This window comes from Drosophila obscura, unplaced genomic scaffold (genome assembly GCF_018151105.1).
Source record: "Drosophila obscura isolate BZ-5 IFL unplaced genomic scaffold, ASM1815110v1 contig_150, whole genome shotgun sequence".
NCBI lineage: Eukaryota > Metazoa > Arthropoda > Insecta > Diptera > Drosophilidae > Drosophila > Drosophila obscura.
This window is the reverse complement of record NW_024542736.1, coordinates 2,394,254-2,418,395: the sequence shown is the minus strand read 5'-3', so window position 1 is coordinate 2,418,395 and position 24,142 is coordinate 2,394,254. Positions and strand designations below refer to the sequence as shown.

Genomic DNA, 24,142 nt, shown 5'->3' with positions numbered 1-24,142 from the left:
CGATTTGACGCGCATAAAATTGCTCTAAAACATTTAATTGACTAGAGTGGCTCTGGTGACCATCTACGAGGAGTACTTTCTACTGTCAGTAGGTTAGGTGATGGGGATGGGGATGGAGAGGGGCAATGGCTTGCAACATGATACTATAATGATTGACATTAGTTTTCGATTTCGTTCGGACCCAACCCGCTCGTTGGGTGGCTTCGCTTGGTGGTGATTTGGTCACAAATGAAACGCCAGGAGGAGGCGGTCGCAGACGCCAGTTAACCACAGATTTACATTTAGTTTCGTTCGCTAATTTGCTAAGGTACATTTACTGATATGTATATGGTGTATATATATATATATATATTTATATTCCCTTCGTTCCTTCGCGCTCCCTTTTTAATTCTGCAACAGATCCCGCATGATGTCCAGCGAGTCCTGCAGCGACTTGGCATACCGGGAGGCGCTCGTGTCCTCGCACGAGTAGAATGCTGACACACAGAAGACAATCTGCTCGGGCTGCGGATTGTAGGAGCAGCCGTAGCCACGTGGCGTCACCGGTCCATAGCCCATAAAACTGTCCGTGCTGCAGGCAACCTGTGGACGAGGACGAGCAGCAGCATTAACATGGGGCAATGGGGCGACTCTTAGCCTCTTAGCCTTGATTCTAGCTGACTAGCTGATACGTACTTGTGCAGCGGGTGAGTGCTGTGCTATGCTGTGCTGTGCTGTGCTGTGCTGTGCTGTAGTGGTGGTGGATTGTGGTGCAAGAATTGATTAAGTGGTGCAAACAGAGGTGAGAGAGTGAAAGGTGCGGGTGCGGGTGCAGGTGCGGGTGCTGTTAGCTGCATTTGACTACCTGACTGGTGGAGAGCAAGAAGCACTGCGAGATACTGTAGGACTCGTCCGTGAACAGTTCGTGCAGTTCGCCGGTGACCTCCATACTGGCCTCACGCAGTCCCAGCAGCGGTATGTCGATGCCGCTGCCCAGAATGTTCTTGACCATCACCTCCGTCTGGCGGGCCACGGCGCAGCGGAACAGCTCCCGCAGATGATCCTTCTGTAATTGACAAAAGTTCAACTAGACGATCGCTTGGATGGGATGGCAGCCACTCGAATACCCACACTGTAAATGCTAAACGTGACCTTGCGCGACTCTTCCTCGTCCTCGCGATCGCTCTCCAGCGTCACATTGGCGCCCTCACCCTGGCACATGGCCTTGGCCCATTCCAGTGCCTCCGTACTGGCCGCTCGAATGCAGTCCACGCGTCCCTGTTGATCACACGGATGGATGGCAAATAATGGCAAATAATTATTAAAAAATAATCCGAAATTTATTTAAGATTTGTCTCCACCTCTTCCACTTCTTCCACTGATAATGGCAGAAATAAAAAGTGGTGGGGTGGGGTGGGTGGTGTGCAACTCACATGCAAGAATCGCCTGGTGGATGCACTCTCGTAGGTGGCCACCAGACGGCCATAGAGCTTGTAGTGCGCCAGCTGCAGGGCCAGCTGAATGTACACGTCCGGACTGACCTGGCACGACTTGATGAACGTCTTGCCATAGCCCCGATAGCGGTACACATAAAAGTCCAGATCATCGATGGCCTTGTCCACGCTTTTGGCCGCCTGGCCGAAACGCAGCTGCAGCTGCGCTCCACTCACATGCCACTCGAGACGCTCGGGCGGCGGCAGATGGTGCTGCGGCAGGCCGTTGTCCTCGGCCGGATGCTCGACAATGTTCTTGTAGATCTTCTCCAGCAACTGCACCACGGCAATGCCCTCCGATGTGGAGTGCTCGTAGCACAGGCCCCAGCTGCCGTCGGTGCAGATGATCAGCTGCGGGCAGCAGAGGAGACAAATGTTAACCCTTCCCATGTGGAACCCGAGCGAAAACTCACCTGCATTGTCTTGTCGAACCAGCGATTGCCCGAGTTGTAGTCACTGCCACCGCCGTGGATCATCTCGTGGGCCATGTTCGTCTCGTCGCGGTCCCCGGCCCTGTGCATGGTGGGCGTGGCTCCGCTGAAGCCGCGTGCATTGAAGTTGCCGGCCAGTGGCTCGTCCAGGCACAGCACCACCAGGGCCGTCTCAATCAGCTCCAGATTGCGCTGATTGCGCTCATCCGACTGCAGAGCCTCGCGATCCCGAGCCCAGCGTGTCCGCGGCTCGGCGGTGAGCAGGCCAACGGGCACTGGCTTCGCCGGCAGACAGGGAGCATCGCTCAGCACGTAGAGGATCTGGGAGGCGATCTCGCTCTCGGACAGCTTGCCCCGGTCGGAGGCCTGCAGCACCACGCAGTACATTTGATTGCGGCAAATGACAACCACATGGCGATCCTCGTCGGTGGTTCGCTCGCGCGACGGCAGGTACTGGGAGTCGCGCTCGACGCCGGGCCGGCGACAGGAGCCCAACAGGCGATAGTACTGGGCCATGCACAGCGGCTGGTTCTTCTCACGCGAGGCGGTCCGCTCCAGTGGCAGCTCGCCGCTGTCCAGCATTTCCTTGTGCGCCAAAATGCCGTCGAGCAGCCGGGCAGCAAAGTGGGCCACATCGTGGACGGTCTTGAAGCAGCGCGGCGGGAACACCATGCCAGGATTCGAGTTGATCGGCAAGGGAATGCGCACATTCATGTACATGTCATTGAGCCAGTAGTAGTAGGCCTGCATGGGCATGGGTACGGGCATGGGAGAAGTGGGTGTAGTGGGTGTAACATGGAAACGATATTATTGGAGCCATTTCCGCTTCATGTTCGACACAAATTCAATTAGGCCCCGAAATTCGGGGGCCGTGGGTGTGGCAGCCAGAATCAGCCTTCTATCAGACCCGAATCAGAGACCTTATCTGGCATTCCGTGCAGAGATCGATCGACTGATACGCAACGAGATGCGCAGCACTATAAATAATGGCAACTGGTGCGATCAGAAATCAGTACCAGCAGCAGCAGCAGCAGCAGCACCAGTACCAGAGCTCCCCACATCATTCACGGATACCACACCCCAACCAAGCCAGCCCAGCCCCACAACATGAAAGGTAGGACTCGTCTTCGTCATCGCATTGTAGAACACCTTAAACCCCATTCCGTTGCTTGCAGTATTTGCCCTGACTCTGCTCTGCCTGGCTGCCGTGGCACAGGCCCATGTCAGCTACAAGCTGCAGTGCGCCCGCGGCGAGATCGGCATCCGCTGGCCCAGCTACCACAGCAACTCCGAGTACTTTGTGTGCCAGGGCGTCTACGGCAGCCAGCTGACCATCCACTGCCCGCCCGGCGAGGTATTCACCTTTGTGCTGCAGCAGTGCGCCTCTCCCGCCCACTACATCCCAGCGCCGCCAATCGATGTCCTGCCCACGGCAGCTCCCATCACAATGACCGTCGTGGAGGACGCACCGCCAGTGATGGCTGCCGCTCCCAGCCTGTTCGAGCAGCATGAGACTGCCGAGCACCACGAACACCACGAGCACCACGAGCACCAGCCCGAGGAGGAGGCTGTTGTGCTGCACCCGAATTCCCCCGACCCCAGCACCCGAGCCACCAGTTGTGGAGTCCGCCGCCAAGCCCGTGCCCATGCCCCACAAGGTCAGTGGCGCCAAGAAACCCGTCGTACCAGTGCCCGCCAAGAAGCCCGTCGCTGCGGCCAAGAAGCCAGTGGCTCCCATCCCATCGAAGGCCGCCAAGAAGCCCACACCACCCAGCAAGGCACAGAAGAAGACAGCGACTGCCTAAGCGTCCGAACCATCGTTACAGCAAGCGGAAATCCATTCACAACTCAAAATAGCAAATAGCAATAAAAGAAAGTAATTAAATATCCACCTGCAACCAGCTTGAAAGTACATTTTCTGTGGGGGAATGGGAAGAGGAAGGGAATCGACAGAAATGACAGGCACCACTGTCAGCCGAGTGCTGCCTTATCGTGGCGGGGAGTCAACATTTTAATTGATTGCGATTTCTTGTTATTTTCGGAACACCCAACTGACATTTGTTTCCGATAATGTAAAGTGAAACAGAAATAAAATAAAATAAAATAAATAACAAATGGTGGAGCGCCAGGCCCAGCTAGGGACAAAGCCAACAAAGGCTCGTAGGTGGAATTGAGAACCTTTAATTGGTTCAATGGTTCAGTGGAGACATCCGGAATCTGCTGCCACTGAAGCATTCAAATTTTAAATGATGAGAGCCCAATGTGATTCCCAGCGTGAAACGATTCTGTTATCTGCGTGCCAAAGATAAAGTGCCAAGAATTTCAATTCGGCAGAAATGCCATGAAGTCATTGCCATGGGAGGCCAGCAGCCCAGCAGCTCCACACCGCAGCACCGCAGCACCGCAACACCCATACGCGTAGATGATCTTCCGCAGTCATGCTAATTGTCATGCTGCTAGAGCTGGCAATTGGAGTCAGGGACAGAGTCTCGAGTATCGAGTAGTTTCCGCCATTTGTTATCTTCGCTTGGGTGTTTGAAGATTACCCAAACTTACAGAAGGAGAGAGCGAGAGAGGCGAGAGTTCTAAGGCGCATTTCGGTTCAATTATTTCGTTCGGCGTTTGGCATTTCTGATTTTAATTTCGCACCGCCACGCCACGCCCGACAAGACATGAATTAATCTAGCAGCGGGCTGATTACAAATGTCTAACATGCTCGATTCGGTGGCATAAAAAGGCTTTGCCAGCGCTTGGGAATGCATCAGTGATCAGTTAGCCGAGTTAGGAGCGAGTCAGTCGAACCGAACCCAACCGAACCCCAAAATCAGCAGCAACATGAAAACAGGTAAGCAACAAACAGGTCGCCTCCACAGGATACAGGATTCGCCAAGAACGCAGCCACAAATTAATATCCCATTCGTCTGCTCCATTTCAAAAGTGATCTTCGTGCTGGCCGCCATCGTGGCTGTCAATGCCCAGAGTACGTGCGACAGAACGCCAGAGTACGCGCAGAAGATCGAGCCTGTCAGCTGCCCGACGGCCGGGATTAAGCTGCCCAACTACGCCAATGCCTCGACCTACTACCAGTGCAACACAGCGGGCAGCAATGGCACGCTGACGCCCTGTCTCAGCGGTAACTTCTTCAGCTACGTGAAGCAGAACTGCGCACCCTGCGACTCGTATCTGCCCTCCGCACAGTGCTCTACACTGCCCTTCAAGCCCACATGCGTGGACATTGGGTCCACCACACCGGAGGGGACCACTGCCGCACCGCCGACCACCAATACTGCAACTACCTCCGGTGTGACCAATACTACGGCCACAGTAACAGCTACGACAGGATCAACAACAGTAACAACTGCGGCACCCACCACCAGCAAAAGCACCACCTCAGCTATTCCAGAGCCACCCACTGAGGCACCCAGCAGCACAACCCAGGCCGGCGATTCACCTGCAGGCAGCACCGTTTTCGTTCCCCAGCCTCCCTCCCCCGGTGAGAGCAATGTGCCCAGTCCGGTTACGCCCGTGCCCACTGCCCCGAACATCGAAGTCACTCCCCCAACCATCACCGAAGCCCCAACAGGCCGCAAGTAAATCAAACGTAAATCAGTTCAGTACATCCGCATCTCTGCATGCATAGTACAGATATACAGATATACAGATATACCTATCCTGAATAAAGTGTTCGCAGAACAATGATCCAACACAATGGCAACACACAATCTTACCCAGTTATCGTCGACATCGCGCTTGTCCAGCAGATACTGATGCAGGCGTCCACCGAGGCCCTGCGGTGCCGTAAACTGCCTGATCAGCTCCTTGGTCCGCTCCAGCTGCGCCGGCGTCGTAATGGGCTCCAGGGCGCGCACATAGTCGGCCATCGTTTCCTCCAGCGGTGGGACGGGTATCTTGGGTAGAGTCTGCAATGGACAAAGGGCAAAAGGGTTCTCAATGGGCAAAGTTAGGGTTTCGCTGGCCCATCGGCTGCAAATTTCATTTCATTTCATTTCGTTTCGTGTCATCTCAAGCACTTGGCACTCTGGATTTTGCGTTTTCCCCCATTTCCTTCGACATTTCCTCCGTCATTTTCCTCATTTGTATGCATGACATTATCGAGCTCCAAATAGAAAGTTTCCAGCTCCTGCCAGCGGCAACGCAGAAACTTAATCCCCGAGGGAACTCAATTGCAAATCACACAAAAACGAAGGGAAAGAAAATGGCATTGGCACGAATCTGACATTGTCCGCCCCCTCGCAGCAGCCACCGCCCCCGCCGCCGGTGCTTGAGTGCTTGAAATTTCTTTCTTTTCATTTCCTAGTATGTATCCATCCATCCACCCCTGAACTCCCTCGGAGAACTTAATTGAGAGTTCTGCACTTGAAATACCACAGTCGCTGTGGGGGGTGCCCGTGCCGGTGCCTGCATTCCAATCGATTTCCATGAATCTGTTGCAGCACATTCGGCGAAAATTCGGAGAAATTCGGGTAAATGGGGATGGGGAAACCCAACCTTGGGTTGGTACTAGCTGGTGTTGGAAAACACAATTTGCCACTTAACAAAAAACAGTCGAAACGTTGAAAAAGTGTCACTTTTTGTGTTGTTGTTGACTCTCCGAGCATCCCGGTGCTCAGTTTTCAAAGGAAGCGACTGGAACTGCTCCTGCTCCTGCATATCCTGTCACTCGCCTTTGTCAGGCGAGTCATCCCCCCCCACTCCCCAATGGCTTTAACGCTTTACAATCTCTGTTTTTTGGGGGTTGCTACGGCTGCTGTGCTTTTTGTCAGGTGAGTGTGAGAGGTTGGGGGTGGGGCTTGGGTTAGGGTTAGGGTTCGGGGTCGGGCTGGCAGGTTTTGTTTGCCCAAGTTGTTGGCTGGCAGGTTGCGTTGCCAGGCAGCCACCGGGTTGCCTTTGCCTTTGCCCCTTTGCCTGTTCCCCCACGGACTGGGGACGTACAAAAGCGCTTGTTATTTGCATTTGTAATTATAACAAACAGGATTAGTCTGTCTGTCTGTTTGTCTGTCTGTCTGCGTGTGTATCTGTGTCTGTGTGCGTTCGAATTTGGTCTTTGAATTATTCAAGTACGAGTAGCGGGCATGTTCAGCCTTTGGGCAAATATTTGAGCCAAACAAAGCAAAAGAAAAAGAAAAAAAACAGAGAAAAAAAAAGCAGGGGAAGGGTAGGGAAATGGGAATTTGTTTAATCAATTTTACTCACGTCAGGGAATCCAAATTCGTCTACGGACTCGGCCGTGGAGAGCCATTTCTTGGGAATCGACAGAATCGAGTCTCTCCATCCTGGAAGAACAAAGAAAACAAAAAACACAAGTCGATCGTTGATTAAGCGCTTGTTGAACAACAAATTTAATTGTTGTGTAATTTCATTGTTGAGGGTGTCGCTTTGAGGGTGTCACATTTAGTAATCGTTGGCAGCAGTACACCAGAGACCGAGACCACCACACCGATACCGATACCGAAAAGCTAGTTGATCACTGTCACAAATCTCAAGTGACTACGCCGCCGTTTAGCTGGTTATATCCCAAAAATGTGCCCAATGCTATCGGCTATTGAATGACAGGCATCGGTGTAGACCAAGACGTATCGCCCATGCGACACCATTGAGTTTGGAGCATTGGAGAAATTCCACAAAACTGTGGAACCCAACCCTTGATTTGGTTTCACTTTATCTCAAGTTCAAATTACTCCCCCACTCCCCCACCCCACACAGCAACTCAGGAACATACGAGAAACACACACGATTCAGACCATGATTCGTGCAAGTTTGCCATTTATTGTCTGGGCCAGGCATCCGCTCACGAAATGCAATAAAACTGGTCAGAGGAAACTGAAAACTCTCGAGCTTAAACCCTCGTCCATTTCCTTTTAGCCGTCCGTCTTGATTTACCCCATAAAACTTTCGACTGTCATTGATGTAACTCAACTGTATAAGCACTTCCGGCTGCCATTCCGCCCCGCCCCCGCCCCGCCCCCGCCAACGACCCGGCCGACTAGCGAGCAGAGCAGCAAATTTCCGGCATTAGTTCGCATGGCCCCGAGGCTGAGCTGAGGCTGCGGCACGATTTACGATTATTGTCACTGCCAAATACAAATGAGAACTGGATACAAAATACTTTATTCTCCACGTACTTATTTGTGTACACGGAAAACGGAGAGGCTACTATGTTTCCAGCTCATTTTAAACCATAAATATCAGTTATTGGAAACGCTTCCTTCTTCCGATTACATGCGAGTGCAGCATACCTTGGCGCTCTACGTTCTGCGGGTATCCAATCAAAATCTAATCAAAAATGGTCGTCACTTGAGAGGGAAGCAAGGAAGCGCCATATACTGAGCACTTGACCGCTTTCCGTTTGAAGCACTTCCGTTGTGAGCTCTGAGGAGGAGTAGAATGACATTGCCCGCTCTCAGGCTGACTCTGCACGCACCCACCTTTCGAGGACAATCATAATGTTATTAATAAAAGTCGTTCTATGACAATATCGGGATGAAAGGAAAACGAGTGGATTGGCCCATTCCCTCCCACTCCTACGCCATGGCACGCGTCGCCCCCACAACGATGTCAAATTTAATGCAATTTATTATCCTTTTTTCATTATCTCGCTAAAGATGCCCCCCCCAGCACAGCCAACTAGCTGGCGGAGGTAATCACACAATGGAGTCACGTGGCAGCAATTTGAGCGTCCGTCCGCTCCATTGTTGCCATTGCTGGAACAACAGGCAGCACCAACCACAAACCAGGCCGTAACCAGCCCGTAACCAGCCCGTAACCAGCCCGTGCCGACGTCTCTGCAAATTGTAATAAATTGTGTTAGCATGAAGCGGCGCAGAGGAATTCAAATTAAGTAATTAAAGCTCTGGTTTGGGGTTGATTACCCTTCGGGAGATCTGGCTAATATTTTCCTTTTAATAGAGAAAATATTAATTACTCAAAAAGTTGCCTTCGCCTGATGCATAACTATAGATTTTAATTATAAAGTTTACGGGCCCCGACTTGGGCATGTTCCGACTTATAAATGTTATCTGCTGGCGTTTTCTTTGCGTGGCAATTACCTGCACAGCCGGCTCCCAGTCCTGGCCTGGGTGTGTCCACCTATCTGACACTTTTTGCTGCCGCTGACAGGCTGCAATTTAAAACATTTTCCATTAGGATTGGGCGGCTGCAGGCCCAGGCAAGCAGCGCGGTGTGTCACCTTCAATTATGTGCATTGGCGGCGACACTTTTCCAATTGATTGATTGATTGATTGATGGCCGGCATTGCTGATTAGAGCGACAGACGGCTAATCAGATATTCATGCACCATTACAAAGGCAGACGGAGCACAGTTCCGGATCCAAGAACACAACCCACCCCCAGGCATCGCTCCCCTTTTGTGTCAGCTTCAATTTGTTCGATTCCTGTCAGTTTTTTGTGGCAAATCATGATTCGATTTGGACCGGGGCCCCATAACTTTTGCGGCAACAGATCGATGCATTATGATTACGGGCCGATGGGGGGAGATGGGGATAACAATTCACACATTGCCAGTCACAAAGCGGGGGCTTATGTCCAACACGCCTCTTCCTTAAATGGCGCTCCAATAAAACGCGTCAGTAAACCGAGCGGCTCATTATTAAGCTGCAAAAATCACGCTCGAAATCATAGCATTCCGCCCCAGCCCACAGCCACCAGCCCCCCCTGCCACATTCCCATTTCTCCTGCGCCTCGACAGGCAACTGCTGCCGCCTGTCAGACAATGCGATAAAAATGTAATCCCAATGAAAAATAATGTTTCTGCTGGCATGATTCCAATTTAGCAACAGTCAACCCCAAGACCGTAGCTCATTAGAACGTAGCCGGGAATGGTATGGCATGGCATGGCAAGGCATGGGATGGAGCTGCTAACCGAAGCAAATGAAGGAGAAGAATTTAAAAAGGCAAAACAAATCCCGTACACAAACGAGGCGAGGGGACGCCGCTTCGCCCACGCGACACGTTGCGACTACATAAAACACCAGCGGAACAAGCTGTGACCCCCACCGCAGTATTGGTGCTGGTACCAGGCCGGGGTCCTGGGATGCAGGGTTCCTGGGCTGGTATGCTCGCAGAGGGTCATAACATTGTCGAAGCCAGGCCATGAATGGATGAATGAATGAATGAATGAGTTTTTGCTCCTTTGTTCGTTTCGTTTTGGCTGCTCGTAAAGGGCTTTATTCCGTTGCAAGGGTGGGCCTGTCGCCCCTTCGCACGCACATCACAATTGAGCCGTAAATCCTTTACGGTCTTAGCGGCTGCTGTACTTTCCGTACTTCGTTGCTCTTTTGTGGCCTGGCCTGGCCGGGGTCTGTCTTCGCTTGGCTTTATTTTCCGTTTCAGTTGCTGGCAAATGCCTGGCATACTTTTGTGCGCCAAACTCAAATTAACTGCCGCATTGAGGCATTGAGGCATTGAGGAGATTTTTGTAATTGTTCGAATTGAAACAAGCGGAAAGCGCAAATTTCTAACGTATTGTGGCTGAAACAATTGTGGCCGGAATTGGGAGCAGGGCTGCCACTGCATTGACTTGGTGCCCTGTTTGCGGCTTAGCTTCTGTAGTTTCCAAAAGATACACACACACACACACACAGCACACATCGGAGGATTCAGCTGATTAACCTCTGTCTGTGGCTGTGGCTGTGGTTTGGGCGCCAGGCGCTCGCCCTGAAGCCAAATCCTCCCCAGAAAAATGACAGAAACTTTTTGTCCCAGCCTGCCCAGCCTCCACGTGTTTGCTGTTCGTGACGCAGCCCAAAGTTGCTAATGGAAATTGCAAACATAAAATCATTTTCCACACGAATCTCTGGCCCCAGGGCACGCACACAATATCCCCAGACCCCCCTCCCCCCACAAAACAGGGAGAATCATGCAAAAGTTTTCGCTCCACCTTCCTTCAACCTTTGCTCGAATTGATGTGTACAATGTGGCTCGATTTTTATCCACCCTGAACTGGACATGCTCATCCCTGTGCTATTCATTAGCTAATTAATTGCATTAATTGTTAATAGATCGGATGAGCTACAGCTGTCAGTTTGCGTCTCTGTCGCCATTGAAAGACACTTTTTTCCATGGTTAACAATTATATTTCAATAGTACATGTTTGTTTTTGTTTTTGTTTGAGTGTGTGTGTATGTGTGTCTTTGTGTGTTTGTCTGTGTTTGTGTGTTTGTGTGTGTCGCTCTGTAATTATTCAATATCGTTCCTTTATAGCTCTTGCCAGTGCTTATACATTCGGTTATACGAGTAGTTGCTGTTGGTTCAATTCACAATTCATAACATTTGTCTTTGGCCCGAAGCACTGCCCATAGAAAATCTCATTGGATGCTGTTCAAATACGGCCACAAATTCATAGACCAATGCCGAATGTGTGAGTGGTAACTGTATTTGTATTTGATTAGAAATGTCCTTGAAATGTCCAGCCAAAAGCACTTTTCAGACTTGTCAGTGACTTGAACCGAACTTCAAGGATATTTGAGGGTCGGCAATCCGAACCAGTGCCTGCCTCTATACCATCCTGTATACATTTGCTTATAGAGGAGACTTTTGGGGGTATGGTATTCCATTTCTGAAAATATTGTATGCTCTAGCTATTTTGTTCGCTCATTAATTCGTTCATTGATTCGCTTTTCGTTTTGATATGCATAGCATTTAGTTTTCATTTAGTTTTGGGGGGGGGGGGGATAGTAGTTAAGGTCTGTCGATATACCCATCTGATACAAACATAATTACGTATAGAATATAGATGGATAGACTTGGAAATTGAACAGCAACGTTACAGAACTGGGATTTTCGATACTTGTTAGAGTTAGAGTAAGAGTAAGAGTTGTTGTCTTCCGCTTACTTATTTGGTATAATAGTTTGTCCACTGTTTATAATAATAATTATAATTATTGTTTAAATATATAACAGAAACGTCTATAACATTAGCCGAAACAAAACTGCAAAGTCGCACAAGTACGAGTATACGATTTTGTACGAGTATTTATGTACTTTGATACATTTTGACTTTGACTTTGACCAAAAATTACATTTCGAAACTAACGATATATGTCTTATATACAATACGAAACTGAACTGTGGGTCTTTGTCTTTCCATTTCATCTAAGGGATACATTAAAAATTTTCTAAACTTTCACACAACACATAGAAACTGTCGAGAGGCATTTGTTATGCATATACGAAAAAATATAAATTATCTTTCTGTGCTACGAACTGATTTTGCTGCCCCAAAAGAATATACATATATAAGTACCTATATCGTATAGTATTTTTTTTTGCTTTAGATATTTATGTTTTGTTTTAGTTTGTTTTAGTCATTAATTATGAATAGCGCACAGTGTTGTGTGTATCATTTATTTAATTCATATAATTTATATAATGCCATTGAACATTTAACACTTGTAATACGCAGAGTATAACCATTCAATTCAATTAACTTCTATCGCTTTTTATATTCATTTGCATATAATCATATACTATTTTATCATACATATTTATTAATTTATACTCGTATTTATATATATTTATATTTATATGCTTGCAACGCATTGCAGTTGATGCACTCCTGACGCTCTTCTTACTCTTTCTGCAAGTTATTACACATTTTCCGGCACTATCGACCTACTCTGACCCTAACCCAGGTACCCAGGAGTACTGGGTTGACTACACTATGATGTGATGGTTATTATTAGCTTTTAGAAATATTTGTAAACCCAAGTTGGAAGATTCTTCATATACATTATGCCCTCTGTCCGACATCTGTCTATTTTATATGCAGCCAAGTACACATGTAAAGTTCATTGAAAGTTTTTGAAAGAGAATTGAACAAAGATTTCAGGGAATACAATACCCTACATGTCCATGGCTAATGATGTTTTATGATGATTTTTCAGACATCTTTCAGAAATATTGCTTTTGGGTATTACATTTGTGTTTATGTTAAATATTTATATGGTTACTCGCATTTAAAATTCTATTTGTTAGCTACTTAAACAAACATTCTATTGATAATATGGTACATAATTCTATATTCTTTATTGACTATTTTAATTACTGTTTTTCTATTCATCATATATGTATATGTATATATAAATATGTTAATTTGCTTTAACTCTCTATTCATCACCTCTTCCTTTGTCCTTCCTTTTAATTGATACTTTTGATGGGAGATTTTTTCATGAGTTTAATTCATTTTTATAGTTAAGAGTATTTCTACAGTTTCTGTAAATATGTAGAACTGTGTATACATAGTATATTCGAATTGTGTGTGTGTGTTTTTTTGCTCTGTAAAATCATTGAAAATTATGACAATTTTTTAAAGGAATTTCTAAGAAAAACGCTGTTAAATAAATTCTCTTGAAAATATTTAAGTTACTTTAATAAATACATACAAATAAATCTCAAGACAAGATTCTCACAAATAATGCATATAAAATATAAAAATATTTCAGATCTTCTTGTTTTGTTTTTTTTTAATTATTAAAAAATATTTAACATTTTATTAACACATACAAAAATCAACCAAAAAGTTTGAACATTTATAAACTACATGTGAAAAATGTGGGACTTGATAGATAAATTTAATGATATAAAATAATAACATTAAATGATTTTCATATCCGAATTAGAACTTTTTTCTTCCCAATAATTCTTGAACATAATTCATAATAGTTCTTTAGTAAAAATCAGTGCATTTCACATGTATACGAGTATTTTTTTCTATATGCTATATCTATGTATGTATGCAGGCAAGCTGATTTAACCAATTGCTCTTGTAATTCATAAGATACATATGTATGTTTGTATATTTGTTTGTATATATTTTCCGATAGCAGTTCCAAAATGGCAATTTTCCACTGATATGTGCACCGATATAGAAAGTCTGAGATATACATACGTACGTAATTGTAATCGCTGACTAGAACACATCTGAGAGAAATGTACATAAATACGTATGCATACTATATATAGGTGTATATAAAAGATCAGTTTGCTTATCGTTACATATATACCATATATCTCTCTGTATGTATGCATATGAGTAGATCAGATCCTAAGATTCCGCTAAAAGGTGTATAATATAGGGACAGTAAACTGCCTTCAAAAAAGTGGTGCCATCGAAATGAATCAAATATTTTGTACGCGCATTATACGAGTAGGCATACAATAATCGTTTATCTTTAGGTTTTAAGTTTTAGGTATAGCTTTTCGTTTATCTTTATCTTATAGACAAGGTACACACATTTATGCTATGCTATAGATGATCTACTATGTATGGCGGCAGTCCAAGTCCCCTGATCGGGGACTCAGGGGAACCGCCGCATTGCCCATAGAGTTCAACAAGCAAATAATAATTGATTGGTAGGTAACTATGAAACTTTGAATAATTTCAAATTGATTTCTTCGGTTTCGGTTTCGGTTTGGGGTTTTGTTTTCTGTTGTTGTATAAGTTATATGTACAGTCTATGTACGACCTAAAAGTAGGGTTGTGTTGTGTATGTTATCGATATGATAAGATATATGTATGTATAATATGTAGACTAGTAGCAATAAGTAATATCACTTTTGGTAATTTTAACAGGCGAGCCATCGAGACTCTGATATGTATCGTTACCTTGGTTGTGTCTTATGTTGTGAAACACATAACTCAAATTCACATTCTCCTCTGCGTCCGGTTAAATCGAAAATAATATGGTTTATCTGGTCACGAATCCACTCTCGGGCCCCAGGTCCGCCACAATGGCAACCGAAAGAGTTCCTCTTGTTCTGCGGCTGGGGGTGTTAGGATTTCCATTTTTTTTTGTGCATCTTGTGATATGTCTGCGATATGGATGCCATTGCCTGTAGGACGGCGGCACTTGGGTGAGAGTGGTCCGGGTCCAGCTAAGCCGCTTACAAACTACGTTGTATACAAATACAATATATATTTATATATATATATATATATGTGTGTGTGGTGTGTATGTGTATGTGTGTATATAATATCTGATATATATATTTGATATATGGGGATGATCCCTTCTATCATTATACCTAACTATGACTGACTTTGGTTTCTCTAGCTTCACTGACTGATAGACACGAAAACGGCTGCTTGAGTACTGAGTATAGGGCATAGGCGTCCCGATCGGGCCGCTCTATATAGCTGCTGCTACCACCTACATACAATATACGCAGATGTATGTGTATGTAGTTGATTCAACTTCGTGTATAATACAAAACGTTGGTGCGGCGGTGCATGGCATTAACTAGCTGCTGTATTAACTATCTGCATGTCAATGCTTGTTATAGTGTACGTACCACTTGCCTCTATATGTATATATTATGTAGGTATGTCTGTGTCTGTGTAGAATTATATACGTAGTGGGTTCAACAAATAAACAAACCAAATAACCAACGAGAACTGTGTGCAAGCACTGCCCACAGAGCTGTACAAATGAACATGAATTAACGTACTATAGATCTAGGCTTTGTCTCAGACAACAGTTTAAAATCCTTGTCTGAAGGGATTCGCCGGTGCGCCTGGACCTCTGCTCTGCGACTGCTGCTGCTGCTGTTGCTGCTGGAAGGGATTGGCCACTCGAGGCTGCTGTCCCTGCTGGGCGTAGCTGCCGCCCTGCTCCTGATAACCGGGCTGGTAGCCCTGATCCTGCTGATAGCCACCCGTCTGCTGGTATCCCTGCTGGTTTTGCTGCTGCTGCTGCTGGTACTCGTACTGCTGATCGTCGAGATTGGTCTCCTGCTCCTGCTGATACTGCTGGCCGTACTCCAGATGATTCTTGACCTCGCCCTCGACCGGCTTCTGGTCGTGCATGACGTAGGTCTGATACTCCTTGTTGGGCGGATCCTGCATCAGGATGTTGGCCTCGTTCTCGAACGGCTTGAAGTCGTAGATGTTGCGCAGCTTGCGCAGCACGGGCACATAGGCCAGGTTGGAGAAGGCGATCATGAAGTTGAGGGCAGTGAATCCAATGGCCTCCACGACGCCGCCGGCGATGATCGGGCCAACGGCGTAGGCGATCGAGTATGAGATGTCCGCGATGGCGTAGATGCTGCCGTAGACGGACACGTAGCGCACGTCCACCAGGTAGCCGAGCATCGGCAGCAGGGCAGTGTCGATGAGCGCGATGCCGAAGCAGATGACGCAGATGGGCAGCATCAGCATCTTGTAGCCGGTGCAGAAGGGTATGATGAAGCAGGATAAGCCCTCGAGTGCCAGGCCGCCGGCAGCCATCAGCCACTGGTGTTGCGGATACTTGCGGGCCATCTTCACCGTGATTATCACGCCCAGCACGTGCGGAAAGAAGGCCGGCAGCCAGACCATGCCGATCTTCCAGTTCTCCGTGGTCATGTTGTCCTCCATCCACAGCGAAATGGTCGGGCTCCAGGAAGGCGAGTGCCACATTCGACATGGTGAGTGCTCCGGCACACACAGCAATGTACGGATCCATGAGGAGGCGCCAGATGGGTATGACCTGGTCCTGCACCTCCTTGCTCTGTCTGATCTGCTCCTTCAGGGGCTTCATCACCAGCAGCAGCATCAGGCCGTCGAGTGCGCAGACGAAGGCCAAAATCAGGAAAGGCACCTCCTTGCCGGCAAACTGGTACAGTGCCCCGCCAAAGGGTGGCGCCACCAGACAGCCAAAGCTAATGAACGCCAGCGCAATGCCCAGCGCCTGCGATCTCTCATTCTCTTCGGTAAAGCGATCGGCGATCATGGCCAAGCCCGCTGTGTCCGCAAAGGCCGAGCCGGCGCCCTGCAGCGAGCGTGCGAAGAACAGCACGCTGTAGCTTCTGCCGCAGGCGAAGACGGCCGTCGAGAAGAACATGATGGTGAGGCCAATCATCATGGGCAGGTCGTAGCCGATCTTATCGATCAGCCCGCCCGAGAACGGGTTCACCATCAGCTGGACGATGGCCTTGGAGGCGAACAGTATGCCCGTGGCCGAGTCCTGGCCATGGTGGTCGTGATGCACGGGTATAATCAGGCCGGTCACATTGTCCCGCAGCGGGGGTGGCGTGGGGCCCTCGTCGAAGTTGCTGATCTCGCGCAGATAGTCGGGTATGATGGGCACTATCACCATGTACAGCATGTTGTCCAGCAGCAGGGCTATGGACACGATGACCAGAATGAGGCGACGCTGGTTCACCGGCTCCTGGATCTTCTCCCACACGATCTCCTTCACCTCGCGCAGCTCCAGATTGATAACAGGTATTTGGAATGAGGAGGCCATATTGCTAGCTCTTACTTAATCTCTGAGGGTGTATTATGGGTTGTTCTTCTCTGTGTCTCCTTCCTGTTTCCTGTTTCGCTGTTTCCTGTTTGCCGTTTTGTACTCAAAGTTGCCGTCTCTCTCTCTCTGCTGCACTTTCACGCTGCTTGCTTGCACTGCTCGCTTTGCACTGCTCGCTTTGCACTGCTTTATTGGTGCTCGTGGCCTGTCAAATTCATGGTCACAGCCGGAAATTGCTTAGCACTGGCTACAAATATGGCTGCTTCCGTTTCCGTTGCGCTAATTGCCTTTGCCCTCTCACTTTTTGCCTTTGCTTTTGCTTGTGCTTTTGCTTTGAGGTGGTTTATAGTTGTTGTTGTTGTTGTTTGTAGTTGTTGCTGTTGCTGTGGTGTTTTTTTTTACATGTTTTCGTGTGGTTGTTGTAGTTGTAGTTGTACGAGTTGTGGGCATGCCAGTGAACAACCTTTAACGACACAGAAACAAGATTTCGTTAGTCTTTTCTTTTCTCATTAATTATTGCATAATAATCCTTCTCTTCGCGCTCGCTCGCTCGCTCGCTCGCTCCCATCCTCCCGCTAACAAGGATTAGTATTTATTTTTAGTAATTCGATTGCTTTTATGATTGAAATGTTGTTTCTGTGTTGCAAAAGGCTGCCTGCTGGTGAACAGAAATTGTATTGTTAGGATTTAGGATTAGTTCTTTGTGGCATGGGCGCGCGCACAGCATTCGAATGGTTTTTCATTACATTAGATTAGTTTTTCTTTTCTTTTCATTTCGAGTGACACACATTTCAATCATAAAACAAATACCGAACAAAAAGTAAGTAAATTCTACAATTAAGTCATGGAATATGCCGCCGCCGGCGAGCATAATAATCAAGCAATTATTTTAATTGGATTGTGCGGTAAAATTCGCTTCAAATGTGGCCATTCATTCAAATGGAGTCTGTCCCCCGTCCGCCCCCACCCCACAGCCCAAGTGGAGTGGAACGGAGTGGATTGAAGTGGAGTGGAGGACCCTTACGGCCACGTGGTTGTACTCATTGAAGCCCAAAGCCTACGCTCTGCTGTAATTATAATTATTGCTTTTGCCACACACAAAAAGGTCGGTTCACTCGACCCGCACGCAAGGACCCAAACATGAACTGCAGCAAAGAGGAACACAAAAAAACGAACCCATACAGGCTACAGACTTATTTTTCCAGGAAAAGTGCGTTGAGTCTGCTTTCCATCATTTTGGATTCACGCCTTTAAAGATTCTTCGTTCGCTGCTGTGCTGGCGCTATCAATGCTGATCCAATTTCAACATTTATGTACCTTGTATCCACCCCCAAAATCGGAAAACATGAAAATGCGACGTGTGCAGGGTATAAATATGACTACCATCCCCCCTCTCACACTCTAGCCACCTTCTCCTGCCCCTACCTAGAGCAGAGCCGCCCCCTCATCGGGCGCGAGACGTAACAAAAACATTTCGTTTTATCATTAAATTTTCATGACCACGTTCGTGTATATGCCCTGCCAGTGTCCCCCAGCCGCCACATCAGCCTTGGGTCCTGCCTTGATCGAGGGCGGCTACACACACACACACACACACATACACCCCACATGTACAGGGATACTAACAGCCCCCGTGATGTCCGTGAGTCAATTATGTTCTGTGGCTGTGTGAGTGTGCGAGACTTTTTTGCCAGAGACTTTAATTTTTGAGCTTCCCCTAACTACCATAATGGGAATGGGAATGGGAAAGGGAGAACTGAGTGAGTACTGTGAGGCCTGGGCCAGGTGGGTGGCCGCACTTGACCCTGTGGGTTGGGGAGGCTGGCTGGCGAGCTTTTATCTCAATCAGGGGTTGTTCGCCGCGCCCGGCTGCAGCGGCTCGAGTCAAGTGCAGAAACGTGTGCCTACATGTTGATTGTAACAACACCATTCAAAATACATATATCTAAGGGAAATGCCGTGCAACATTACGGGTATAAGCACACACGCAGCATAATTTACGAATATATTTACGCTTTTATAATTTTATTGATTTTTCCGCTCTGTCTGGCAAAGGGGCTCGCGGACAGCTGACGAATTTCCCAGCCCAGAACATTGAGTTTATGTTTCCCTCTGCCTTCATTATACTCATACTGTGGGGGCACGCTGTGCTGTGGCACTATTTGGTTTCCGTTTCATGTTTTCATGCGGCAACGCTACCCCAGGAGCAGGAGCAGCTTCCGACTGGCTCAATTAGTCGGCAGAGCGTTCATATTTTATGCAGCTTCCACCGCAGTGAATTATGGCAGCGCATGAGGCAGGCAACTTTAGTTTCTGCTGCATGGCCCCATTATAAATGTACCGCCTGGGGCTCGACCTGCTTCCGACTACAGGTGCTCCGACCAGAGAAGTCTGTCTCCACATGAATTATTCAGGCAGCTTTAAGATGAGCTGAGCTGAGTGAGTGGGAGCCAGTGCCAGTCATCGCTGCGAACTTTGAATGGCAGCCTGAATGGAAATTCAATCTACTGCTGCCAGACAACAAAAGTGCACTTTCGCTAGCTCCAAAATGGGATTTTGTGCAAATCAAGTGAAGGAAATTCTTAGCATTCAGAGGCTTAGAGTTTCGCCCACTTCATCTCCAAGATGATCCTCGACTTTTGCCGCTTTCTGTTCTCGTTGCCATGGGAAAATTCGCAGCCTGCTCCGGCCCATACATACATATTCTCCACAGGAAGACACCAACAACCGCTCCAGCTCCGTTTGGGTTGTTTGCTTTTCCAGCGGCAAAAAGGGGAATGAAATTACATTCAATTTTTTTCTTTTGCTTCGCTGCGGGGGCGTGGATAGATGGCTGGATGGGGTGGGGGTGTGGGTGTGGGTGTGCCGCCGTCGTCTGTCTGACGAGGTAATCAGCGTAAAATAAAATTTCATTTTCCTGAAGGGTAAGACATAAAAAAATGCGATACAATATAGCAAACATTCTGGGCCCGCCGCCGCCGACCTGCTCCTGTCGAGGCTGTTTGCATTCACAATGAGATGGCACGAAAAATGGCAGAAATTTTGGGAGCTTTGCCAGGGCAACAGATATTATGTTTTATGTATAGCCACCACCCCCCTCACCTAACCACCTGTCCGTATATCATTAAAATTAATAATCTAAAGAAATATCATCTGCTGATATTTGAGGGGACTGTAGGGTGCGGGGTGCGGTGTGTGCTTGCTTAAATAAACAGCAAAAAAAATATATCATAATATTTATGGTAAGCCGCATTTCACACGCCGCCTGCCACTTGACAAAAGGCAGCGGAAAATCCTCACAAGTGTTCGACCTCCCCCCAACCCACCAAACCACCTAGCAACCCAAAGCAGAACCCCCCACCCTGCTTTGACGGGGCTTGTAAAACTCCCCGCAAGTGTTGTAAGCAGCTTTGTTCAAGTGGGCGGCCTTGCGAAGGGTTGATGCGGCAAAGTTCTGTTATAGCCACACTTCTGGGTCTGGTGCGGCGACGGGGGCAGTGTGATACAAGAGTTTACCAGACCATTCTCTGTTCGATTGTCTGCTCGAAAGCTCCAGCTGAACCTTTGCTGCTCTTTGGATTATGCGCTGAGGCGTGTGCGCATATTTGTGGCCCAGAACCCAGTCCCAATTGTATCTAATGAACTGTGGCCAGCTAATGAGGCGCCACCTCACCTTGTGCCGCTACGCTCTGGATCGATTTACTTGCAGCCTTAACCCCCTTTCGACTGCCCAGTGTTAGTTTCTTGGTGACATTTCTGTTTCAAGTTTAACTGTCTTGGCTTGTATCGATTTCCCCCTTTCAACTGGGTTAACTAAGCCTGAGGCCAGCGGATTTGTTAATTGCAAAAGTTTCGCAGCCGAAAACGGAAAAGACCATTTTAAGGTCCACAAAAATGTCTCTCCGGTATAGAGGAAATGTGTCCGCAACCCTCTTCACAGGATGGCTGCTGCTTTTATTGCTGCTCTAGTGCTCCGATGCTGATGTGCTTTTATCAACTCCCAGCGGACCAGCAGCCACTTAGCCCGAGGATCCATTTCAAACTTGCTCGTATATTCATGGCAAATGCAGAGGAGAAAACAAAGCAAAACAAAAGGCAGCGCTGAGGCGCCATTTTGGGTTGGCTCTGATGGGCTCTGCTGGGGACCACGGGGCGTATGAGCATCGTGGGGCTGGGGCTGCCTATAAATCAAAACATTAACTGGGCGGATCCGGGAGGTGCCCTACGCACAATGGCAGTTGTCTATAATAATGGGGAGTGACTCTCAAATGTTCTTTTCTCCCCAAATTCGAGTGCGAGTGCGTGTCTAATGTCCGTGTCTTTTTCGCACACATGTGCAATTTTCTTCGCCCTCGACAAAGCCTCCCAACCCTCCTGGACGTGGTCAGCCACGAGCCTCGGATTACAAATTGATTTGCACATAAATTACTTGGACCTGGAGCATTGATGGCTCTTTGTATGTACCGAGAAAATAAATTACCTTTATTCTGGACCAAGACATTTCCCATTCGACAGTTAATTTACGAAGGATCTACAAGTTTTGGCCGTGTATTTTATATATAGTTTTTGATTAATAGTAGAGTCTGCCCCCTCTATCAAATTGCTAATTTCAAGCATCGAAGTGCAGAATATCCAGCATTCAGAATCTAGAAAATGTAACCATTTGTAGCCGTGCAAATGCGGAGCAATCAACAACACCATCAGCGCCCGGTTTACGACTTTTGATGTCGCTACTCCTGCTCCTGTTCCGTGTCCCACCCTGCCCTTAACAGTCCCCCCATTTCTGCTTCTGATGGCTCAATGTTCGCAACCCTCAAGAAGGCCTGTTCGGGGTCCCGGTCCGTGTCCGGGCACACTTTTATCAGACAGCATCAAGACAAATGCGTTACTTGTTTCTCGTTTAGCTTATTACGAGCTACCTTCCTGCCAGCCTTTGTTTCTGGCGTTTCCATCCCCTCAGGCGGTGGCTGGGTCTGCAGCAGGAGCTGGGGCTGAGGCTGGCTCTGGCTCTGAATCTGGATCTGAATCGGAGGCTGTGGTAGACTGGGGGATGTGGCAGTGGTTGGTGCGCCCCCTTTGTTTTGACATGAAACCGCTATGAACACATCAGCGCTACAAACGCGTCTACAAGGCAAACAATCTAATGACAACGGCGCTCTCTTGTTTGTATTCGTGTCGTGGCGTCCTATGTTTGTGTGTGAAATTTATATTTATTGCCTTCATTATGCAGCAGCCGCAGTACCACAGAAAATTCTTCTTCGCTGTGGCAGGTGGCGTGTGGCATGGTCGCATGGTCGATGGCTGATGGTGTCTTCACATTGATGAACTCGAACTAGACCGAGCGAAGACGAGACTTGTAATGATTTAATGGGACAACCGACACAAATTTGATTAGTCTGCGCAATCTAATAACGAAATCTGCTTGCCTTTCCTGCCTAATTGTTTGTCAATTGCTGGCCGCAAGAATGTTTTACACCAATCCGCAGCCCGCAAAGATCGTGAAGTCGTTTGCCTGGTCCAAAGCTATTGATGGGTTTTAGGCTAACAGCAGGAGCCAGAAAGTCCATCAGAATAGGAAGTTTTGCAGTGAAAAGTATGCGCAAAGGATTTGGCAAATAAAATATGGCTGGCTTTAATTAAAGAAAACTATTTTATCTCACTTCCTAAATTCCATAAAATTTGTTAGTCACATGAACAGAATATTTCAAATTTTATGTAAGACACCAATATCTAAATTCTGTTCATGTGACTAACAAATTTTATGGAATTTAGGAAGTGAGATAAAACAGTTTTCTTTTTTTTCTTCTTCAACTTTGATTTGTATGCACCATGGTTTAGGTTTAATTGCTTAAGTAATTTTTTTCTTAGCATTATGATAAATTTAGTTAAGTTCGAAAAATATCTGACACATTAGCCCTAAGTCTTCAATTAATTTTAAATGTTTTATGGAGACAATTATTATTGAGTTACGAAAAGTGATCCGCTTTTCGTGTTTAGTTCTTGATTTGAAATGAAAAAGTTGCTTACGGACTTGCTTTGATATTCTATCAAAGATGCACCCCAATTAACAAGCAGAAACTTGAGTAAAAGACAATAACTAATTACAAGTTCTACCTAAAACTACTAAGAACATTTAGAGCAACTCCCCTATTTAGTTCCAAGCGAGTTTCTTGCTTGGACATGGCACCTGGTTTGCCCTCGTTCGTGTTACATAAGACGGCAGGCGCTGTAGCAGCTCACGGGGTAGGCAGCCTAACGGTGACTGCTGTTCCATTCCCGCTTGTTCCGTTGCGTTCATTCAGTGAAAAAGCGAACCTACGAGCGAGTCTCATTTTTGGGGCCATAAATAAAATGTGTCTACCCTGTGAAATGTGGCAAGTGTCGAGGCACACACACACACACACACACCCCCAGGCACAGAAATGTACACCTTATACGGTATATATATGTATGTATGCACAACTCTAATATACATACATATATAAATATAGCAAAGTACAGCGCTGGGGTGGAGGCTTTTGACTATAACGATGACGATGACGAGCACGAGAGGACGAGGACGAAACACTTGCACGGAGAACTATTCTGCTGCAGTGTTTGCCTGGCGAGATGTTGTTTAATTTTAATTATATGCATTTTTAGAGGCGTCTCACATTATGTAAGCACTCGAAATAGATGGCAAAAGTTCGCCGTGGCAAGTGGGGCAGGGTGCTGCTGGTGCTACTGGCTAGTGGGTGGATATGGATATGGACGGGCACTGCTTACCTGTGTCGCTCGGTGTGATATTGCTGAGGCGATGGGTGAGGAAACCGCGCAAATTGGAGACAACTCGCTGCGGCGAGTTCGGCCCACTGCCAATGGAGAAGCTACGCAATTTGGAGAACAGGGCGGCAGACTCCGCGCCACTGCCCGCGGCGCTGCTGTTGCCCTCGTTGGACGCCACGTTCGCTCCTTGCACTGGGATCCTTTTCGAATG

General features: G+C 47.3%; 4 protein-coding genes across 4 annotated transcripts; 2 read left to right on the top strand and 2 right to left on the bottom strand.

Annotated features, from left to right (window-relative positions):
- Positions 1-93: 93 nt before the first annotated feature.
- LOC111077300 (choline O-acetyltransferase) lies at positions 94-24,142 on the bottom strand (the record flags this gene model as incomplete). Its single annotated transcript, XM_022371550.2, has 8 exons — positions 94-582; positions 845-1,045; positions 1,111-1,257; positions 1,413-1,823; positions 1,886-2,647; positions 5,632-5,823; positions 7,118-7,197; positions 23,932-24,142. Coding segments are annotated over 8 exons (2,202 nt in total), but the record flags the coding sequence as incomplete, so codon positions are not given.
- On the top strand, positions 2,931-3,801 carry LOC111073577 (peritrophin-55). Its single transcript, XM_022365994.2, is given in 3 exon segments — positions 2,931-3,017; positions 3,079-3,488; positions 3,490-3,801. Coding segments are annotated over 3 exon segments (636 nt in total). The 5' UTR covers positions 2,931-3,010; the 3' UTR covers positions 3,709-3,801.
- Positions 4,638-5,556, top strand: LOC111073500 (peritrophin-55). The gene is made up of 2 exons (XM_022365868.2): positions 4,638-4,748; positions 4,842-5,556. Exons 1-2 carry the CDS (start codon positions 4,739-4,741, stop codon positions 5,495-5,497), a joined length of 666 nt encoding a protein of 221 aa, XP_022221560.1. The 5' UTR covers positions 4,638-4,738; the 3' UTR covers positions 5,498-5,556.
- Positions 14,898-17,524, bottom strand: LOC111073416 (vesicular acetylcholine transporter). The gene is given in 2 exon segments (XM_022365749.2): positions 14,898-16,313; positions 16,315-17,524. Coding segments are annotated over 2 exon segments (1,746 nt in total). The 5' UTR covers positions 17,167-17,524; the 3' UTR covers positions 14,898-15,419.